At 33.7% G+C, this 20,726-nt stretch overlaps 2 protein-coding genes across 15 annotated transcripts; one reads left to right on the forward strand and one right to left on the reverse strand.

The window, feature by feature from the left end:
* Positions 1-1,672: 1,672 nt before the first annotated feature.
* Positions 1,673-7,508, forward strand: LOC116403367. 11 transcript variants are annotated; one of them, XR_004216106.1, is made up of 5 exons: positions 1,673-2,367; positions 2,470-2,716; positions 4,768-5,038; positions 5,600-5,744; positions 6,436-6,571. XR_004216106.1 is itself a non-coding variant. In XM_031884328.1 (3 exons), the coding sequence occupies exons 1-3, from the start codon at positions 2,301-2,303 to the stop codon at positions 7,447-7,449; spliced, it is 351 nt and encodes a 116-aa protein (XP_031740188.1). In that variant the 5' UTR covers positions 1,673-2,300; the 3' UTR covers positions 7,450-7,506. The 11 variants fall into 11 exon arrangements, 3 of the variants coding, with proteins under 3 accessions (XP_031740188.1, XP_031740189.1, XP_031740190.1); XR_004216108.1 differs by having other exon boundaries at positions 2,488-2,716; XR_004216105.1 differs by having other exon boundaries at positions 1,673-2,716.
* Positions 5,246-18,152, reverse strand: LOC101208507 (kinesin-like protein KIN-14L). Of its 4 annotated transcripts, none has more exons than XM_011655185.2 (20): positions 17,854-18,152; positions 15,490-15,583; positions 15,102-15,259; positions 14,837-14,983; positions 14,510-14,750; positions 14,050-14,141; positions 13,894-13,965; positions 13,344-13,451; positions 12,121-12,195; positions 11,303-11,384; positions 10,999-11,094; positions 10,727-10,900; positions 10,536-10,642; positions 10,244-10,422; positions 9,503-9,667; positions 9,165-9,415; positions 8,178-8,341; positions 6,264-7,057; positions 5,794-5,987; positions 5,246-5,660 (listed from the first exon to the last, which is right to left on the reverse strand). In XM_011655185.2, exons 2-20 carry the CDS (start codon positions 15,560-15,562, stop codon positions 5,596-5,598), a joined length of 3,237 nt encoding a protein of 1,078 aa, XP_011653487.1. In that variant the 5' UTR covers positions 15,563-15,583; positions 17,854-18,152; the 3' UTR covers positions 5,246-5,595. The 4 variants fall into 4 exon arrangements, with proteins under 4 accessions (XP_011653487.1, XP_011653490.1, XP_011653486.1 ...); XM_011655188.2 differs by having other exon boundaries at positions 13,344-13,448; positions 15,490-15,588; XM_011655184.2 differs by having other exon boundaries at positions 15,490-15,588.
* Between the last annotated feature and the right edge of the window lie 2,574 nt (positions 18,153-20,726).

Raw genomic sequence — 20,726 nt, forward strand, 5'->3', positions numbered from 1 at the left:
CGAACTCAATTCTATTTTTCGTAGACCAATTTTAAAAAATTGTTTATTTTATTTCGATGTCCAATCACACCGTAAAAAAAATTGGTGGCAACTCCTATTTTGTCGAGATCTAGTCATTGGTTGCCGAGCCGAGTGTTTATTCTTATCTTCATAATCACTTGAAACTTGTCACCCCTCATCCGTCGAAATCGTCATCGGTCGTAGCCTCCTCATTCGTTGAAATTGTCATCGGTCGTAGCCTTCTCCTCCCTCGAAACCGTTACCGACTGTAGCCTCCATTCGCACAGCGCCGCTGGCCATCGTTGTTTGATGGTCAATGATGCAACCCGAGTCGTTCTTCTGTTTGCGAGCCATGTGTCCAAGCCGTGTTAATTCGAGTCTCATCCTCTTCACCAAGCCGTGTGAGCCACGATCTCTTGCACCGGCCGTCTCTGCTTTCCAAGTCGCACGAGTGCTTCTTCCTCCACGAGTCGCACGCCCGAGCTGACTGCTCTGCCTAGCCGTCCCCTGTTTTGGAGTCACTTTTGGTGAGTTTTTGCTTAGTTTTGATTGGGTTTGGCACCCCCATTAACCTATTTTCTCCCAAATGATTTTTTGCATTTAAGGTTGTGTTGGATTCAACCTTAATCTTGGGGTAAGTTTGGATAAGCTTGGTTACTTAATTATATTGTAGGGTGATGATTGACAAAATTATTAATTTTAATTTTGTTCATGTTTAAGACTGAGTTTTAGGAGGAGTTGACTTGCAACTAGTGAATTATTATCTTTAAGAAATCTTCAGGTTAGAAAATTTTCTATTAAACCCCATTTTGGAAGTTGCATGTATGTTCACTATTATTCAATAGTGTAGTTAAGGAAGATAAAATATGACTATTTGACACCTTATAAAAGGTTATTTCGGTAACCAGATTACGACTGATTTAAGTACGATTGAGGCATTTCATGATTAATATGCTATGTTTGAGTGAGCTACGATAATGATGTTATGATATATATGTGTAGGCTATAGTGTTCTGTTAAGTCTCTGTTAGAGTCGTACCATATGGGTGTCCTATGTATGCCTGTGTGATTAGTTTTGATGTGTGATTCGATGGGATCACTTACAACCTGACTCTCATTTATGGTGATTCTTTCGGGTTCACCAAGAGTCCAGATGTGTCCCTACGGGACCACTAGATAGTGTGCGTTTGGGACCACATCACTTAAAACCTGACTCTCATTTATGGTGATTCTTTCGGGTTCACCAAGAGCCCAGATGTGTCCCTACGGGACCACTAGATAGTGTGCGTTTGGGACCACAATAGTACGCGGTACTTTATTACAGGACTCTAATGGAAGGTGGCAGTTCTAATAATGGGTCCCTTACTGGGGTATAAATTTATACTCATTCTTTTACATGTTTAATTTTACAGGCAAATGTAAAAGTGAAGGCAAGCTGGCGAATGACAATAAGTGATCGGGTTCTCCATAGGGGATAATTCAGTTTTCTTCCGCATTTTATTTATGTTTTCAACATTTAATTTTCGGAACTCATGATTATATTTTTAGTATTTTATTTTATGGGGCCCAAACTAGTATTTTAATTATTTATTTACTATTTGTATTTAAAGTATTTCCTTCCATTTTTATTATTTTCTTGTATTTAAAAAAAAAAAACTATATTTTGTGGATCAGAGAAAAAAGAAGAAGAATTAGGCCCTCGAGCATCCTTGCTTTCCTTTTCCTCCTTCTTTTCATCGCAAGTGGGAAGGTAGGTGGAAGGGAGCCAGAAGTTTTCTTCTCAAATCATCCCCACCCCCAAACCCAACCCTTTCGGTCTCGATTCAATTAAGGACTTTTGTGTAGAGAGGGAAGTATCCACTCGTATGCGTCAAAAGTCAAGAAGTAGAGTTCAGCAAAAGCCTAGGCAAAGGCTCGAAGTTCAAGGGCAGCAGTTCTGGTAGCTCTTTTAGTTCTTGTCGTTGAATCAAGCTATTTATGATTGACGAATAATGTAGATTTAGAAAGACATTGACCTAAATCCCCGTAACTGAAAGAACGGGAGGCGGAAAGGGAAGTTGAGGAAGGTGAAAAGAATATTGACGTTGACTCGGGCTAGGAAACATCCGTTAGTCTTATTGACACATCCAGAGTAATCTTTCTCCACTGCAAAGGTGTTACGACGCCGAACCGACTCGACAAGGAAGACTGAAAGCGCTATCCCACGAACCATAGGATGAAGCCCACGTAGCGGCAGTATCCTTTCGTAAGAAGGAGAAGGCGCATACTACAATCAGGACAAAGTCGACAAGAGAAGAGGCATGCATCGGCAGCAAGAAAGTCAGAGGACTCAATCTCAAAAGAGACATAAGTCAATGAATTTAAATGGTAATGACTTCAACTTTGTAGGAAAGTTGGGTCGTTATAATTTACTAGCTTCAATTATAAATTTTCTAATTAATTGTTGCTGCTTGAATCTCCTCAATTGAGTTCACTTCCTTTTGAAAGTGAGAATTCAATGCTGCCAGGTCGCAAGGGATGCAGAGGAATGTCAGAGATTCGAATTCAAAATCCTGGTCCGAATCTTGGGCCTGGGGTGTTACAGTTGCCTCTTTGGTGTTCGAGATCAAGCCCTTTGCCATGTTGGCTCAAGTTGTCTCTTGAATGTGGTGCTCGATCTCAACGTACTGTCTCATGTGTGCGCCGGTTGTCAACAATAGTCATAAGGTCATTTTTGGTAATCTCTCATCTTCTATGTCTAGAGATACTTGTTAAGACCCTTTAAGTTTCTATTTAATTTTCCCCTACCTTTAAGCTTTGAGGCACAAACATGAACATAGATAAGATTAGATCTGGTAATTTGTTCATTTATGAAAAACTAAGAAACGCACCATATCGACACAAGTTGTCTCGTTAATTTGATATGGACACATGTAAAGATACTAAATGTAATTCAAAAAACCAAAAGTAACAAATTAATAGCACAAAGAGACTTAATTTAATCTGGAGTAATTGAGGAGGTTAAGTTTATAGAAAGAATTGATAATTAACCTTGAAGGAGATACACATACAGGGACAAGGAAATATGCTTTCAAAATATATTTCTTTTAATGTTTAAATTTTATATATTTATTTTTCATTTGGTTTGCTAGTAATTATAATACTTTTAACAAAGTAAGTGAACTCTGGGTTTTAGAGCTAAAATTTATCTCATATATATATATATATATATATATATATATATATATATATATTATTTATTCATTTTTCATTTGGTTTGCTGGTGTATTTCTTTATGTATCTAAAAGGGAATATTTGAATTTTTTTAAAAAAAAAATACTTCATTTCACGTGTCTGGTGCAATACTGATTATCTACACACTTTGAAGTATTTGTGCTTCATAGCCTATGAGGAAACTTGTATTTTGGACACTTTGAAGTATGTTCTATATTGGTGTGAGTGGTTAAGACTCTAAATATAGCTATGTCCATATAAGACTGTTACAAGTTATCCATTGATTAGATGAGCTTGAAGATCTTTGTTGAAATTTTACACTTTTTAAAGTTTGAGACATTTTATTTTTCGCACTTTTATGTCTAAGCTTTAGAAAGAGATAGATAAGAGTTACAGGTTAAGTAGGGTCAACAAGTATTGTTAGAAGAAGAATGATGTGAGTCAACTTCACGCCACATCTTGAGCCTAGTGAGAAGGTGCTCCAGAATGGGATGTGACAAGTTTAGTGATGCAAGGCAAAAGTGGAGTACTTATGAACAAGAACTCTACTTATTGGTTAGAGCACTAAAGGTTTGAGAACACTATCTTTTAGGTCAAGAACTCATCTTATATTCGAATCATTTGTCACTTAAATGTTTACAAACCCAAGTGACTATTAGTAGGATGCATGTTAGGTGTTATCTTTCATCCAATGTTTTCATTTCGTAATTAAACATGAGGTGGGTAGTACTAATGTTGTGGTTGATGCTCTTAGTAAAAAAAACAACCGATTTGGCTAAGATTTGATCTTTATGTTGCTCATGTTAATTGCAATGATTTCCACTTGACTCACGATTTTCTTTTCACTAAAAATTTTCTTTGTATTCCTAGAATATCACTTCGAACCAACAGATTAACAAGACATTTTAGCATTACATAAGGTGAACTCCTTGGCCAAATTTATTATTGGCTACAATTACATAGAGATGTTACCAAATTTGTCAAGTTCAAACTACTATGAGACTGTAGCAAAATATGGGCCTTTACACCGTGTTACCTATCCCCCCAAATGCATTTGGAAAAACTTGTCCATGGTCTTCCAAGAACTCAATGGGGTATGATTGTGTGTTTGTGGAAGTTGATCGATCTAACAAGATATCTCACTTTTTACCTTGTTGGAAAACTTCAGATGCAATTTATATAGCTAGCCTCTTTTTAAAAGAATTTGTAGTTTGCATGGCATAACTCCATAGTGTTCGATCGTGATGTTAAACTCCTTAGCTATTTCTGGAAGATTCTTTGAAAAAAAACTCAACATGACGCTAAAATTTAGCACTACAATTCATCTACAAGCAAATGGTCAAACCAAAGTTACCATTAGAACTTTAGCTAACCTCATAAATTGCATTGGTGGAGACAAACTAAGCTATGAGAGCTTGTCTGAGCACAAGCTGAATCCGCTTACAACCACTTGAAGAATAGATCTACAAGGAAGTTACCATTTGAGATTGTTTACACTAAATTGCCTACACTAACTGTCAATCTTTCTAATATTTCTTCTAATGTTGATCTTAGTATGGAAGTCGAGAACATGACCGAAAGAATAACTCAAGTACTCAAAGATTCAGAGAATTCAAAGAAGATTTAGTCATGACATGCTAATGAAAAGCAAGGCTTCCAGCTAGAAAATACAACAAATTACAACCAAAGAAAATATGTCCTTATCGAATAGTAAAGAATTTTGACGACAATGCATACAAGATTGAGTTATATGCCCAGACATACATTAATCCTATCTTCAACTTACACTCAAGGACGTGTTCTCCATGGGGGAAGGGAATTTGAGGTATTTAATTGGTTATTATTTGTCGTTTGTCTTTTTTCTTATTAGTCTGTTTTAGCTAATTTTCTATCTTAATAAGCGTTAATGGCAATAAATCATATTTTGTCTATTTGTATAGACTATTATTTTTGAAAAATAATATAAATTTTAAATTATTTGTACAAGTAGGCCCCCCATCACACTAGGACCAAAGTGATATTTAAACCAAAATAACCAACAATTAAAAAGTAGTTTATCCACATTAGGAAATTTGTTTTATTCTTTTTTACATGTCTAGTGAATTATCTTCACATACTTCAGTATGATTACATGGACAACTTCAGTTCTATGATTACATGGAAAATTTAGGAATGGTGAAGGTTGCTAAACCATTGGGATTCACATCCCCAACCTCGAACTGAACACTATGTTAGTTGCTCTACATTCTGACACTTTTATGTTATGTCCTGAAAAACATTAGTCAATATGAAGCCTTCATTTAAAAAATTTAAGGCTTCTACACTACAAAAATGACCTCAAATCATTCGTTGTATACACGATTATAGCCACCGCTTGGTTGCCTAGGTCGACGGATGGACAGGTGGAGGGGTCCTCGCATTTCTCGTGTCTATTACTTTTTGAACATCTGCAGAACACAACATGAGGCTCAGATCCTCAGTCAAGTTATGACAACAATGAGAAAACTTCCATAAAAGCTAGAGGAGAAGAGGTATGGCAAATGTATAGAATCTATCAATGTTGAAGTCAGTTTTACTAACTTGAGTCGCCTGGTTTCCCTCCAATGGATGATCTTCTAGATTTTCCTGGCCCTGTCATTTGGATCCCTGTTAAAGATTGCCTCCTCTGCATCCTTGAATTAGTTGTAAATGGCGACGTCTCAATATCAATATTACATCTAACTTGAACTGGAGTATGCAATTCTACCAAATTTTGTCGGTTCCTGTAATATTGTCTGAAAGAAATCGAGTTTAAGTTAAAGTTTATTTCTATAAAAAAAAGTATGCTTCATCCTTGTGGTAACAAGTAACAAGGATGGTCTAGCATGTATAGCTCAAATGACATACGATGGTTTTATTGATCACGAGAACTGTAGTTCAAATCTCCCTACTCCTATAGTACTAAGAATAAATAAATAACAAACGATGAAATAGCATGCATTGCATAGAATTAGAGGGCCAAAGTACCCTATCATACAACATCAAAGAGAAATGATTGAGATAGAACTTACTTCTTCTCAGAGCCATTAATAAGCTTCCCAATGGTCCTCATGGATCTTCTGATTCGAGACCCTTTTCCACTTACTGTACTCGTCATGTTGGGTGTTTGGCCATTTGCGGAAAACATCATATCGCTTTGCATTTGATTTTGGATGTTATTTCTGACACGCTTTGGTGGTTCAGGTGTCTTGGGCAGCTGAAGACTAAGAATTTGGGTACTTTCAACGTTGATCACTTGCTTCCTATAGTCAGTACCTAGAGGACTTCGAGGAGCCTTCAGATGGTTCATCTCAAATGAAACAGCAGCATCGCTGATGCTATGAGAAGCTTTAGAGACTCTCTCTGAATTCTCAATTTTCCCAGATTTCTGGAATGCCAATGCCTGATTCTTACTTCCATCTTCCACCAATACCTTCATCCTTAAACCATCTTTTTTAATACATGTTGGGCCTTCCAAGCTTGATCTTTTGGTTCGTACAGAGGGAGTCTTTGAGCCCTTACCCATCTCTTGTTTGGAAGGTAGCTCAATTTTAGCAATCTTGCAACTCTCAATGCTCAACCTTCGAGCGCAAGGAGGAGTTTTGTTGACTATATGTGTAGGTGATTTAGGATCCTTTGAGCCCTTTCCCATCTCTTGTTTGAAAGATAGATCAGTTTTATCAATGTTGCAGCTCTCAATTCTCAACCTTCGAGTGCGTGGAGGAGTTCTGTCAACTACATGTGTAGATGATCTAGGATCCTTTAACTTCTTACTTAGTATCCTTTGAGCTTCATTATCAACCAAAGCTTTCTTAAGATTCTCAACCTACATAGTGAGATAAAGGAGAAATAATCTCATCATATCGACTTACTTAACACCAATGCCATACATGACAAAAAGAATTAAATTATGCAGAAACCAAATGAAGACAGTACTTTACTTGAATTCAAGCATATAACTAATACTTTTCTTAACTGCATGGTGGTTACCATACTGGTTATATGAATTTTGGTGATGTAATTTTAAAGTTTGATTTCGTCTCAACTTCAATTATTATCCACATTAAAAAGCTGTTAAGAATTAAATAAGACCATAACATTACTTAATGTGAGAAGGGACTTCCACGATTTTGTTCTTGTCAGGTTTCAAAACATCTGCACGCAGAGAAACCCAACAAAGGTACAAGCACAAGGAAAGATGTTCCCCGTTTACGATAATTGAACTTCTAAAGTTCACAAGACAACAACAAACCAATCACAAGGTTCTGAAACAAACATAAAGGCAAAATAGCAAAGAAGAAACCGTCCAGGATATTCAAGAGAGCTGGAAATCCTCTCCTATCTTTCAACCTCAGCCAAATTCTTCACGCCCAAAATGGATACCACAGCCCCTTTATAAACTCGGTCCCCACCAGCCACATAGCATTCCCTTTATTCATTGCTCTAACCATTTGTCCCTCCTGAAATTCCTTACACCTCCTCACGTATGTGTGCACAATTGGGGGCCTCACAGTTCCACACCATTTTAATGGTGATTAAATTTGGCACCAACAACCCTTATATATTCCATTCGTATCAATTTTATTTTTATACTTACAGATACTTCAATTTCATCTCTGCACTTCGATCTATTACTCCAAAACTCCTCTATGAATGGGTTAATGTCGCATAACATCCAAAATAAATAATATCAGCATTACTGTGTTAATTTCTTGCTATAGAACCCAGTTAGTATGACGGTAAATAAATTCCTCGTATAGGAATTAAATTGATATAACGCATGAAAAGAATAAAAAACCAATTGTATAAATAATCCAAGCCATGAGAGACTTGAAGTACTAAGGATGCAAATTTAAACAGAATTAAATGATGCAACAAATCATGAAAAATAGAAAAGAAAAAAAAATACAAGTGGTAGAGGAGAATTAGTTGCCTTGAAGGTTTACCTGAGCCTTTAGTTGCATGACTTCACTGCTTTCCTTGTTCAAACGAGCGGCACCAAGTTCAACAGTCGAAACACTTTGAGCAAATTTCAGTGTGCTTAATGTTTCACAGAAAGAATCTTCTTCTGGACTTACATGTGCAAACATTACTGTTTTAGCATGTCCACCTGAAAATTAAATTTCCCAAAGAGTTTTTCTCAATATATGAAGTCAAACGATCATCATCTATCATTGATTATACAGAAGCTTCTTGATTGCGCCATGGAAAAAGGTTAATTTAGAACTTATTGGGGACCATTGTTAGGTTTTAAGGTACGTTTGAAAGTACTTTCTAATATAGCACTTTAGTGAAAAGATAAAACTAGTAATAAAGAATTTTAATGTTTGGCTGGAACATGCTTAAAATTTGGAAGTATTTTTGAAGTACCCAGGCCAAAAGCAGTACAAGGCACTTGATAGCAATTTCTCAAAGCACTTTCAAATAAATGACTTCAACTAGCAAATTCAATATTTCTAAAAGCATCCCAACGTTCTCCCAACCGTTAGTTATTCTTCTTCGACATGGAAATGTATGTTAGAATACCTCCTAACAAGAAATTCATGAACAACAAAGAATATAAAGCACGCTAAAAGATAGAAACATATATTGCAATATCAAAAGAAGTCATCATAACCATTCGAGAGGGCTACTTAAAACTTTCAACCCACTGAGATCCAGAACACCCTCTGTTTATAATCCAAGAACCCTAACCAAGTTATTGGGCTAATTACTAATATGCCCTTTACCAATAAACCATAACAATAATACTAATAAACCATAACAATAATCACACTATCTACTTAAATAGGGGTCTTAATATTATTCTATTTCTATGTGCTCCAATGTTGCTTGAAATAATCATAACAAGAAAACAAACACAATCTCCATTACTTAATAATATAAAGGAACAATGCCTAAAAGAATTGGCAATTAAAACAAAGGGCCAATACCTAGAGAATCTTGCAAGAGAAGTGTGAGTTTACTGTTTCTGTAAGGGATATGAGAATTCTTATGAGCTAATGCCATGATCACATCTCCTAAACAAGAGAGAGACTTATTAATATATTGTGCCTCTTTAAGCTGGTCTCCCATAACCTCAGATTTGTCGACCCTTTCACTTCCTGCAAGATCAACCAAATGTAGGCAACTACAAATCGTGCTCCCAGAATTGTCCCTTCCATTAACATAAACAGTCAAAATACTGCACGCAAATGAAAAAGCATATCAGGAAATTCCATAACTCCAATACTAAAGAGAAAAGGTGGAGTACAATATGGTAATAATTTACCTGTGCGAGCGGCTACTTCGATTATTCATAGCAGTGGAACTCACGGCACGGTTCAACTCTCCTAGTTTCATTAGATTGAGAACATCATCAGTTGATTTCACAGAATGCCGGGTTGCATCTGGAAGACTGAAGCCAACGACACTAGTACAACTTCGAATCTCTAATTTATTATTAGTTAAAGATGTAAAGTCAAACATAAAGCATCGTCAGAAAAAGTTCAATTTTTCAAAGACCTGTCAAAACCTGATTACACAGATCAGAGAAGTTTCACAATAAGCAGCTGGCAAATGTTAATGGTGGTTTTTTTATTCGTGAGAACAAAGGTATTTACTTCATAGGTGGGTGATTCAAATGTAAAGAAAAGATTGTAGAAACAGAATCTGGGCAGAACAGAATTTTTTTGGCAAAAATACAATGTTAATAAACCATTTTTGTCATACACTATGTCTCATTCTGTTTTAATCTATGTAATTTCAAATGTCCAAACTTAGCCCATATACCTCTAGTAAATGTTAAATTTAATCTTTTGACGTTAAAATTCGTCAAAATAGTAGGAAAGTGTAAAGAGACTAAATTTGGCAATAAACTAACATATACTTTCAATAAACTAACCATAAACTAAAATTAGGGACTATTTTCAAGATTTATTCTACTAAAGTATAACAAGTCTCAGACTAGAAGAACCAAAAAAGTATTTTAACCAAAAAAATATATAATAAAATAGACGGCAGTCAAGGATATTTGGTATTTGATGATTCTGCAACAAGAAGGTCTCGGACTTGTTCATTGTAAATTTCAACCATTTGGACATTGATTTCATAGTCTATGCTGTCCTTCCTTACATTTTGGATCTGGAATAGATCATTAAGTGCTAGATAATTAATTCCGAAGTCTTTGTCTGCTCCTCCAGATGGACCATTCTGTTAACATACAATATATTTTAGAAGGTCTTCCAGGTTTGTTAAGGAGTATAAGTCGTTTGATGGAGGTGGGAGAATGTTTGAGATAAAATATGTAAATGTGGATATCTTACCATGGTGTGCGTTTTTCCTGATCCAGTTTGACCATAGGCAAATATGCATACATTGTATCCGTCCAGGACGGATCTAATTAATGGTTCAATATCCTTAAAAACTTCATCTAAACAACATAAAAAAAAAAAAGCACTATGGTCAGCTAACAAACAACAGTAACATTATAAACTAGCATTAGTGATAGATATACCTTGCTTTGCAGCTGGGCCAAATACACGATTAAACCGAAAAACCTTCCTTCCATCTCTTTTGGATTTTAATGGATCCAAGATCATTAGTGAACCATCTTCCCCAATATATTCTATCATATTTTTTGATAAACAATTGAACGAGGGCCTTACTCTGCAGTAAACTCGAATATTACCTGAATAAAATTTAAATCATTATGAATAGCTCAAGGTTTTCCAATCAAAGTAGAAATCAAAAGATTTTTACTATGTTTCGATCGTTAAACACACTAACCCTTTAGATCCTGGACAATATTATACAGGCTTCTGTTCTCCTGAACCACATTATGATAACCAAGAGCAGCATTTGATAGCCCCTGCACTAGATTTTCTGAAACCCAAAAGAAACAATTGAAAATTATCAAGAAAATCAGTCTTGAAAGTAAGTATTAATAATTCGACCTCAAAAAGGGACTAATATTGATAATTATGACTAATTATGAAATGTTTGTGAGAAACAACTATAACTTGAGCCAATTCACGTGTAACGCATTAATAGTTCAAATAAAGGAAAAGTGTTCTTCCAATCATGAAAATACCCAAGTCTTTCAAGTCCCTTTGTAAATGCAACTGCAAGTCATGAAATTCCCCCTTTGTTTTAGATAAAAGGGCTTTGAGATCCTGTATGATAAAGAAGGTATTATTTTAACAACCCAGTTTTATATGCACATACACATGCTTGCAACAACTTTTTACTCCTATAACACATTAATTGCGGTTTCAAATGAGATCTACTCTAAGAAGAAATGACACTTTGGTAGAGCAGTGTGTCCATGTCCTACACTTGGACATCCCAACACTTGTTGGCATATATCAGACACTCGCTAGAGCAGCAAATGTGTTAGACATTCACAAAATGCTTGTTGGATAGCATGTTCGTGTCTAACACTTGGACACGTATATAACAACAACAATAACTGTTGAGCATGAAAGACATCCAGTTAAGTATTTTAAGCATATAAATAAATCAATCCATTTACTTTGAATTTTCTTTTGGTATAAAAACAAAATAGATTTTTTTTAAAGTGTATATTTTAATGAACGTGTCCTTGTTGTATCATGTCCTAGATTTCTAAAATATGGCATGTTGTCATGTTTGAGTCGTGTCATATTCATGTCTCTTATCCGTCTATGTGCTTCTTAGAATCATGTTAATAATAACTCATGTTCAAGTATTTAAAAGCATATAATCCAACTAAACGGAATAGATAAAAGCATATTCATAGCCATACTTTTATATATAAAAAAATTCATTTCCAATAAAAAAAAACAAATTCAAGCCAACAGGAGACAGGAGATTACAATGCATACGGCAACAAATATTATATACTATATTAGATGAGAGACAGGAAATTACCAAAACCTCCCTCTCTTGAATACTAAGTAGTTTGTGGTGATTGCAGCTTTTCTTTTTGAAGCATGCTCTGTAATCCTTCAAGGAAAATGCATAAGCTGATATTAGCATATTTTATGAAGTTTAAAATAAACTATATTGTGTAAGTCATTTAGGCTTGTTGGATAAGTATTTGCTTTAAAGCTTATTTTTATTAATTTACTAAAATTAAACAAAAGAAACTCCTAATTAAACATATAATTAAACACTTCTTTCTCGTCCTATAATTTTTCTTCCTAAACTAAGTAAACATCTGAAAAAATCAACAAATAAATAAATTATATTCAAACCCAGCCTCCTAGCACAAAAAACATTTAAATAAAAACACGGGTGGAGAGAAAGCTCAAACATTAAAAAGAACATTGATTTAAAAATAAACAATTAAAAAGAAAATTTTGCTACATAAACATAAAATTATTTTTAATGTCGCATCATCGTATTGATTTAATGGGAAATACCCCAAGCCCCAACTTTAAACTAATGATTTTTTAGACCGTAGAACTTAGAATCAAACTGTACCTTATTTTTCAAAAATTGAAAAAAAAAATCATGAAGATTTTGGTTTAGCAATCATTAACGCACTCATTCCTTTAGATTGGAGGTTCATATCCTCACACCCTAGTTATACTAAAGATAAAAAGAAAACCATTAGTGCATAATTTTGTGTAACTATGTTTTTTTATTATTCAACAAGTGGGGTAGGGAATTTGAAACTTTGACCTCTTGGTAAAGTTCAGACTTTATGTTGGTTTCAATTGTGCTTGTGATGACTATATAAAACTGTTACAAACAAGGTTTGAGAAAGATAAAAGAATCACGTGGATAGGAACCTTCATTAATATGAGCGATTATGTACTTAGTGCTCTATTTTCCTCTACTTATAGATAAGAAATAGTTTTTTCTTCCTACATTGGTGGCCACTTAATTTCCTCTACTTAAACCCTATTAGTTTTCTTTAGGTAAAATTAACTTATGGAATTCATCAACAAAGGATATAAATTGATTCACTTATGAAATTCATCATTTGTTTCTCCCTTATCTATTTTAACAAATATGCACTAATGCAGTCTGCCCTCATTTTGGAATCTTGTCAAATTGTGGACCGACGTCTCAAAAGACTTGATTACATGTTAAGAAAAAGAAAACAATATAGTTCAAGGAAAGTAAAACAGATAAAATATACATACCTGTAAACTGTTAAGGTCAGAAATGTCATCTAAAACTGAAGCAGAATGAGCGAGGGAGCTGCACCTTTCTTTTAATTCATCTTCTAGAGTTGTATGAAACTCGGTCTTCTTTTTTGTGGGAGGTGAGAAAAAAAGGGTATAAAATTTTCAATTATAATACAATTTTACTGAAAATACATTAGGCAATTGGCATGAGAGAAAAGAAAAGAGAGATACAGATTAATGAGATCTCATTATGAAAAGACAAGCAGTTCAGGTTTCCGGTTGGAAAGCAAATAACAAAGTAGTTGTAGTTAAATGAACATACATCTTCTATAGCTGTATAAAATTTAGATTCATACAACAATGATTGTGCATCATTCCTTATAACAAGGAAACTACATAAACAAAGCATACTAGGTGAATGAATGTCCTTTTGATTCATCATAATTCACAATGAATCCCCTCAATGCAACTGGGCAACTTTCACTTTTATCAGCACTATTCAAAATGAGATTTCAGAGAAAAATAGTAAAAGAGCAATGCATTTTCACAGTCTAAGCAGACTGACCTCATAAACGTTTTCTTGGAGTGATTCATTTGAACAAATTGATACAATACTTTGGAATAACTTTACTGCATCCTGTGTATAAGCAACGAATTCATAGAAGGAAAAACAATCCACTAAAAGCTATCAAGAAAAAGTAGTGATAAGTTTTCAATCAACCTTATCTTGATTTCTCAGAGATGCAAGAAGGTTCCCATCAAAATTTTCCTTTTCCTGAACTATGGAATCAACAAGTGACTTGACAATGAACTCTAGAAAAGTTAGAGAAAACCCAATGTTAGAGTATGATATTTTTTCCCCACTTTTCAAAATAAACAAAAATGTGAATTGTCCAAAGGTGTTAATGATATTCTATAGTTGTAGATCTCATGTGTTAACTAACAAATCTTTACCATGGAATATACATGAATTGTAAACAATTTTTTGTTATCCAAAAGAGAAAATGATCTCATGAACTAAATATTGCAGCTTATTTTTTGGGAAACATTACCAAATTGCCATAACCATCAGTTATGCTAGGAGTAACTATTTGACGTTATCAAACTATCTCCTATTTATCATCTCGTTAAATTGTCATAATGACAGTTCAAACATAAATTGTAGCAAAAGATGGTCAAACCTTCAAGTCCTATATTTGGACTCCCAATAGGAGGTTGCTTCTCACATGTGGCAGGCATATCCAAGCGTCTACAAGAGTCCAATGAGACTGTGGACAAGGGTCTTGGATGCATCCTATTGGAGTGCAAAAGCAGAGGAGATTTCATGTGTTTATGAAATCCATTTCCATTACTTATCTGCTTTGACTCATGAAGAGATTTTAGAGCCAATACACAATCCACTACATTTGCCTCAAATGTATCCTGATTAGTCCAGTCATGGTTCTATGTTTTAGTTACTCATATAATTAAAAAAGAAAAAATAGCATACATTCAAATTGGAAAAGCACCCTTTCTAGATCTGAAGCTTCAAAAGCAGGCAGATTCAGCTCTTTTGCTGCCACCAAAAAATTCCGGACATTCTCAAAGTATTGATAGGCAGGCAATGGCTGGCAGTCCCACGAAATTGATTGTAAAGGACGTGGGTTATCCACCACCTTCAATTTAATCACAAAAATAGAAGTAATGGTTAAGAAAACATTGAAGAGGTAATGGGTCCAGAAACAATAGTGGTCATGCAAGTTCTAAAAATAAAACCAGCAATAACTAACAAACCTTAGGTACTGCTCCTGGTTGAATTTTGTTAATTGCGTTGCACAAGATCAGACCATTTCTCAAGCAAGACAAAAACTCCACCTCTGATGGCTGATTTGATATGCCAAGTGGTCCAACAAAGCTGTCAAGCCACCTGATAGCTTCATACCGCCTCCAAGCTGTAAAATTAATAGACTTCCCTTGAATTACATTATAGATCACATTCTCAAATATAAACAACCTTGTCTATTCAGAATCTAGAAAAACACAGGAAACAAGAACAAGCTACAAGGCCCACCAGTTGACTAAGTGATTCACACAAATGAACAATGAATAGATCCTTCAATACAACTATATTCCCTGCATGAATAAAAGTGAAATGAGAGGGACAGAAGAAAAAGAAACCAACCAGCTTCTTCAGCCTTTCTTGACGCAAGAGCCAAACTAAAACCATGTAGCTCATTTCTTGAAGAATTATCCATTGAGATGCGACCTTCTTGCTTCTATTCTATCAAAGAGAATATGAATAAGCAACAGTATATACTTCAGACCTTGCTCGTTTACCATGGTTGTCGAAAGTACACAAAAGAAAAACTTATATTTTCAAACGTCCCATTTCTTTTAAACGTATACTTTTATGTTAGCTTGTCTCGACTGCTTCTTTATCGTTGAATGTTTTCAAAAACTTTTGGTTATTTATTAGCATGTTTACTCTAAAAATTGAAAATATATTCACACATTATATTTTCTTACATGAGAACTACCATTATTATTTAGCCAATTGTGATCAAAGATAATAATAAGAATAACTTTGAGGGATTCATTTTAAGATTTATTAATAGAATAAGAATAAAAATTGAACATTTGAAATTACATCAACTCAAATTGAACAAACCTCAAAGTAAAACGACCAAAATGCTATTTTAATCAATATTATCAACATTTCATATGAATTCTAATTCAGAATTTGGATAGAAATGAGAAAAAGAAAAGTACAGTTTTGGTTCTTAAGGTTTGAGTTATGTTGCATCCGAGTCCCTGAATTTTCAAACTTAACAATTTTAAAGTTTGCATTCTTCGTCAGTTTTCCAGTTAATTACTAATGGGTGACATGTCATTTATTGCTTATTAAAACATTGTTTTTTCTAATTTTTAAATATTATTAAAATTAAAACTACATTTTTTTCTTTCTATTGTTCTTATCACTCCTTACTTCATGTTCCCTTTTCTTTCCCCATCTTCTTCTTTCACAACCAATGGCATTTGCCATTGCCACTACTTGTCTCTGTTTTTGCCACTAAGACTAATTATTTTCCTTTTTTCTTCTTCTATTTCCCTCCTCTCATTTCTTCTTTTTTGAAAAAAAATGAATAGAAATATGAACCCTACAATTATGTCTCATATTTGCCCTAGAGAAAACAACAATTGAATGCCCTAACTTCTTCTCACTCTCTTTTTGGCGACGCCATTTCCCTAAAGATAGTCTTTGAGATAACAACCTTCATGCTTCAAAAATTTATATTGAGAATATCCATACTCAAGTTGGTCCACACATTACCCATGCAAGAGAATACAAACTATACGTGACACCCCAAGTCCAAAATTCGAAATCCAAATTTGACACTTCACGTCCTGGCATTCCCTTGTGACGTGGCTACATCATTATAATCAACTTCTTATTAGTTGATAGTTGACACATAACATGGACCCATCTTTCTCCCTGAACAACCAAGGAAAAACATTAAGAAGTATGGAAACTTTGTTAAATAATTCATGTATATTTGACTTGGTCTACTTCAACTCTGCTATAGCAACTTCTTGCTATCAACTGAAGCTCTACATGTCCATTTCTTGTACCAGTAGTGATCTTGGAAGATTAACTTACTTTACGTCACTATCACGACTTCTTGTTTCCTTCAAACAACAGTACTTTTCCCTTTTTCAATCAACATGACGGTATCACCAGTTTCTGGTTATAGCATATGTCTAAAGTTAAAATCTCTTAAGCTTTGTTATTACTGCCAACAATTTACTCTAATTAAGTCTCAAACTTTACTAGTTCGTGAACACTATTGTTACCTAACTTCTCCACCTTAAATAGTTTACCCTTCAACTCCTCTGTAACCTGAAAGAAGCTTATCAGGCACTCTTCCAAAGCTTGTTTGTCCCTACTTAATTTTTTGTTCTTGAAAAGAGGATTCTTACGCTAATGCTAAGTTCCATGACCAACAACCTAAGAAAGTTATTCAACCAAAACATACTAAGGTCTAAAGTTCCAAGTAGTAAAAAAATTGCTTATACCAATTCCAAAGGCTTGTAAACATCCAAGACCTATCAAATAAACCAAACCATAAAGTACTTAAGAGTCCCAACACGTTAATATGCTTTACCTTTCCAGAACACTTTTCGTTGCCTAACGAATCCAACAAAATTTGATGTGTTCTATTTGACTTTTCAAGTGCGTCATATACTCATTATACAAAGTATGGCTCTACTTAACCACTCCATAAGTCTTTCCTTTCAAGCTCAAAATTTCCATAAAATGTTTTTGGTTATAACTAATGTAAAAGGATTACAAAGCCTTAACACTTGCCAAAAACAACGTTCCAAAATGCTCTTGATTTTTTATAAACAGCAACTTCTTCCTGAAACACAAATCTAACATTCAAATACCAAAGTTAAACCAATGCTAAGGCCAAATATTAATGTGCATTCAAGAACTAATCAAGAACATAAAAGAAAACTCATCAAAACTTGAAAAATAAACTCTTACCAACAATACCGAACGCAAACGGCGAAGAAAGGCGGCGGGTTACGGCAATGGAGAGGCCGACGACGCGTGGTGGTGGCGGGTGAAGGAGAGCAAATAGAGGGAGATAAAGAAACAACACACTGGTTGGAGAGAGAAGTAGAAAGAGCGGTGAGCTCCTTTACCGGGGGACGGCGGCGACGACGAGTAGCTGTAGTCGGTGGTAGACGTCGGCTGGCGAGGCTGAGCGGCGTTTGAGAGAGAGGAAATGGGTTTTGGTTCCACTTCTTGGGCGCGGGCGCATGAAGTGGAAAAAGGTTATAAAAAGAAACTGCCAACTTATTTATTTATTTTTAAACTTTGTAACGTATATATTATGTATTTCAAATTTAAACATAAGACTTTTCCCTCTCGCATTTCAAATGTTCCAAACTTCCAAAATTCTTCGTTTTAGTTTGAATCAACGTAACTACAAACCAATTGTGAGACATTATCAAAAATGGTTTAGGAGTGAACACATTTATTCAATTTGATGAAACCAACTTAGCTCAGCTGCAACACAACCTAATGCTTTACATTCATGTTTGGTATATATAACCTCCACACATAGTACATTATTGGCACCCAACAAAAAAAACAATAATCATTCATTTTATTTAGATTTTACTCAAACTTCCTTTGGATTGAATTAAAAAAAAAAAAAAATCAATAATACATTTCCTTCTAGACACTTTTTTAAAATGAATTTAAAATTTAAACACTTTGGTTAGACTTTTTTACAATGGTATTTTTAAAAAAGATGCATTATTTTAATTTGCCAAACACTATCATTTTTTTTAAAATAGTTTTTTTTTTTTGGCAAAATTAAACACTTTATAATCTAAACCAAACGCACCCTAAATGGAATTAACACAATTTTTTGTTCCATTCTTAATTATATCAAGTCAATTTCTCATTCCGCCCATTTAATATTTTTTTTAGTTTTTTTAATTACTTGAGGTAGTTTGAAATGAGGATGAAAAATTATAACAACCACCTCTAGAGCTACCTTAAATCTCTCATTTACTTTGGTAACCACTATTTCAAAACTAATAATTCACCATTTACATCAAACACTGTTTTATTTATTAGAGAAAATTAGAAATATGGTAGCACATACACAATCTAAAGTTTCATAAATTTAGTTGATAATACATTTGAAAGTTGTGAATTATATTATTGTTTAAAAAAAAAAAACTTTATTTCATATTTCACATATATTTAACCGTTTATTGGTGGATCTTCTACTCACACAAATGTGAATTGGGAGTAAGATCTTTTTAGCTAAAATTGAGATTGTATTAGTGGTGTGATATATTAGAGTGTATTGCTTTATTAATATATTTGTTCAAATATGTCATATTGTTCTTTATAGTTTGTTGATTCAATTTAGTTGGCATGGGAAGAGCCCTAATTTGAGTCATCAAGAAAACCCGGTAATTAAACTTGTTGTTCAAGTACTATTTAATTTTATAAATAAATAAATTATATTTTCATTGATTCTGAATTCAATCCCATCTATTCAATACCTAATAATTAAAGATCATTTTAATTTAATAAATAAAACAAGTGTTTAAATCAAATTGAGTTGAAACTGAATAAATAAATATACGTTATTTTATAATTTTATTTGTAGAATTGATATGGCAATCCTAAAAGATAAATAAGATTGATCAAACTAATTCAACTTCTTATGGCTCCAATTAAATAAATTGGTAAACTTTTTGCACAACAATTTAAACAAATTTTTTATTCAAAAAATCACCTTATAACTACACAATAAAATAACTTTTAAGCACCCCTGTTTGATTCTAATAACAACATCGGTAACGGATCCTAGTCGTAGAAAATATATTCTACCAATAAAATTAAATTTTAAATATAAACAGTTAGTTTTATATAGCAATTAATTTCATACATTAAAATATAACAACAAATTAGTTGCAAAATTAAGGTAGTACATGAAATTTGACAAACCTAAACCTACTCAACTCCCCAACACATAAGTATTTTGATAAAAATTTAACATATTTTTTCTACATCTCAAACACACTAAACATCCATATTTTCTCAAGTTCAAGAGCAAACTCGATTTTATTTACGTCCTTTTTTGTTGAGACTAAAAGTAATTCATTTATACACTGGAATGAAAATTTTAAAAAATTAAAATCCAAACACTCACACATAAATCCAAGTTTAAAATGGCACAAGAGGGGTTTTTGTTTTGTGGTAACAAGTTGTTCAGTAAATGAACACTAGTATTTAAGGACTAGAAGTAACCTACGGGTAAGACGATAATTTGACCTAGGTGGTGTTACGAACACTCGTGAAATACTAACTTATTGTTATTGGTTTATATATGTGGACACAAAAATATATCTACAATGAGAAGAGTTCAGCTGTGAGTCTTTCGTGGAGTGTACACACAGTTAACGAATATTGATTAATGTGGTTAATTAGTTTAGCCAATTAATCTCATATTGTTGTAGCTTCTGATCTGTAGGTCCATTAGGTCCCCTTCCTAGCTCGTAAAGGGTAATGAAATTTATTTGTATTGGTTGTATTTTGAAATGTTCAAATTTACCTTGGGAATTAATATAATGTATGGTGATACATTATAATATAAAGTTTATATTTTAATCAAACTTTATTATATAAATTTAATTTTGGATATGATTTAAATTAGTTTATGAAAGAATAAAATATTTGAGTGAGTTCAAATATTAATTTAATGTGAATTAAATTCATATTAAAACTATATGTTAAAATTTAATGGGTATATGATATGATAGAATTAGACATGCACGACGAAAACTGGATCAAAACTTTACCTTAATTGCACTAAATAAACGAGTAAA

This window comes from Cucumis sativus, chromosome 4 (genome assembly GCF_000004075.3).
Source record: "Cucumis sativus cultivar 9930 chromosome 4, Cucumber_9930_V3, whole genome shotgun sequence".
NCBI lineage: Eukaryota > Viridiplantae > Streptophyta > Magnoliopsida > Cucurbitales > Cucurbitaceae > Cucumis > Cucumis sativus.

What these genes read in the sequence shown, in the direction of transcription:
- LOC116403367 (XM_031884328.1), top strand. Translation starts at nt 2,301, where the DNA reads ATGCATCGGCAGCAAGAAAGTCAGAGGACTCAATCTCAAAAGAGACAT. An exon ending in TAAGTCAATGAATTTAAATG is followed by an intron (nt 2,368 to 2,507) that starts GTAATGACTTCA and finishes CAATGCTGCCAG; the next exon opens with GTCGCAAGGGATGCAGAGGA. An exon ending in TAGTCATAAGGTCATTTTTG is followed by an intron (nt 2,717 to 7,374) that starts GTAATCTCTCAT and finishes TGTTCTTGTCAG; the next exon opens with GTTTCAAAACATCTGCACGC.
- LOC101208507 (XM_011655185.2), bottom strand. Translation starts at nt 15,562, where the DNA reads ATGGATAATTCTTCAAGAAATGAGCTACATGGTTTTAGTTTGGCTCTT. An exon ending in TCCAAATATAGGACTTGAAG is followed by an intron (nt 14,142 to 14,509) that starts GTTTGACCATCT and finishes TAACTTTTCTAG; the next exon opens with AGTTCATTGTCAAGTCACTT. An exon ending in TCTCTTGCAAGATTCTCTAG is followed by an intron (nt 8,342 to 9,164) that starts GTATTGGCCCTT and finishes TTTAATTTTCAG; the next exon opens with GTGGACATGCTAAAACAGTA.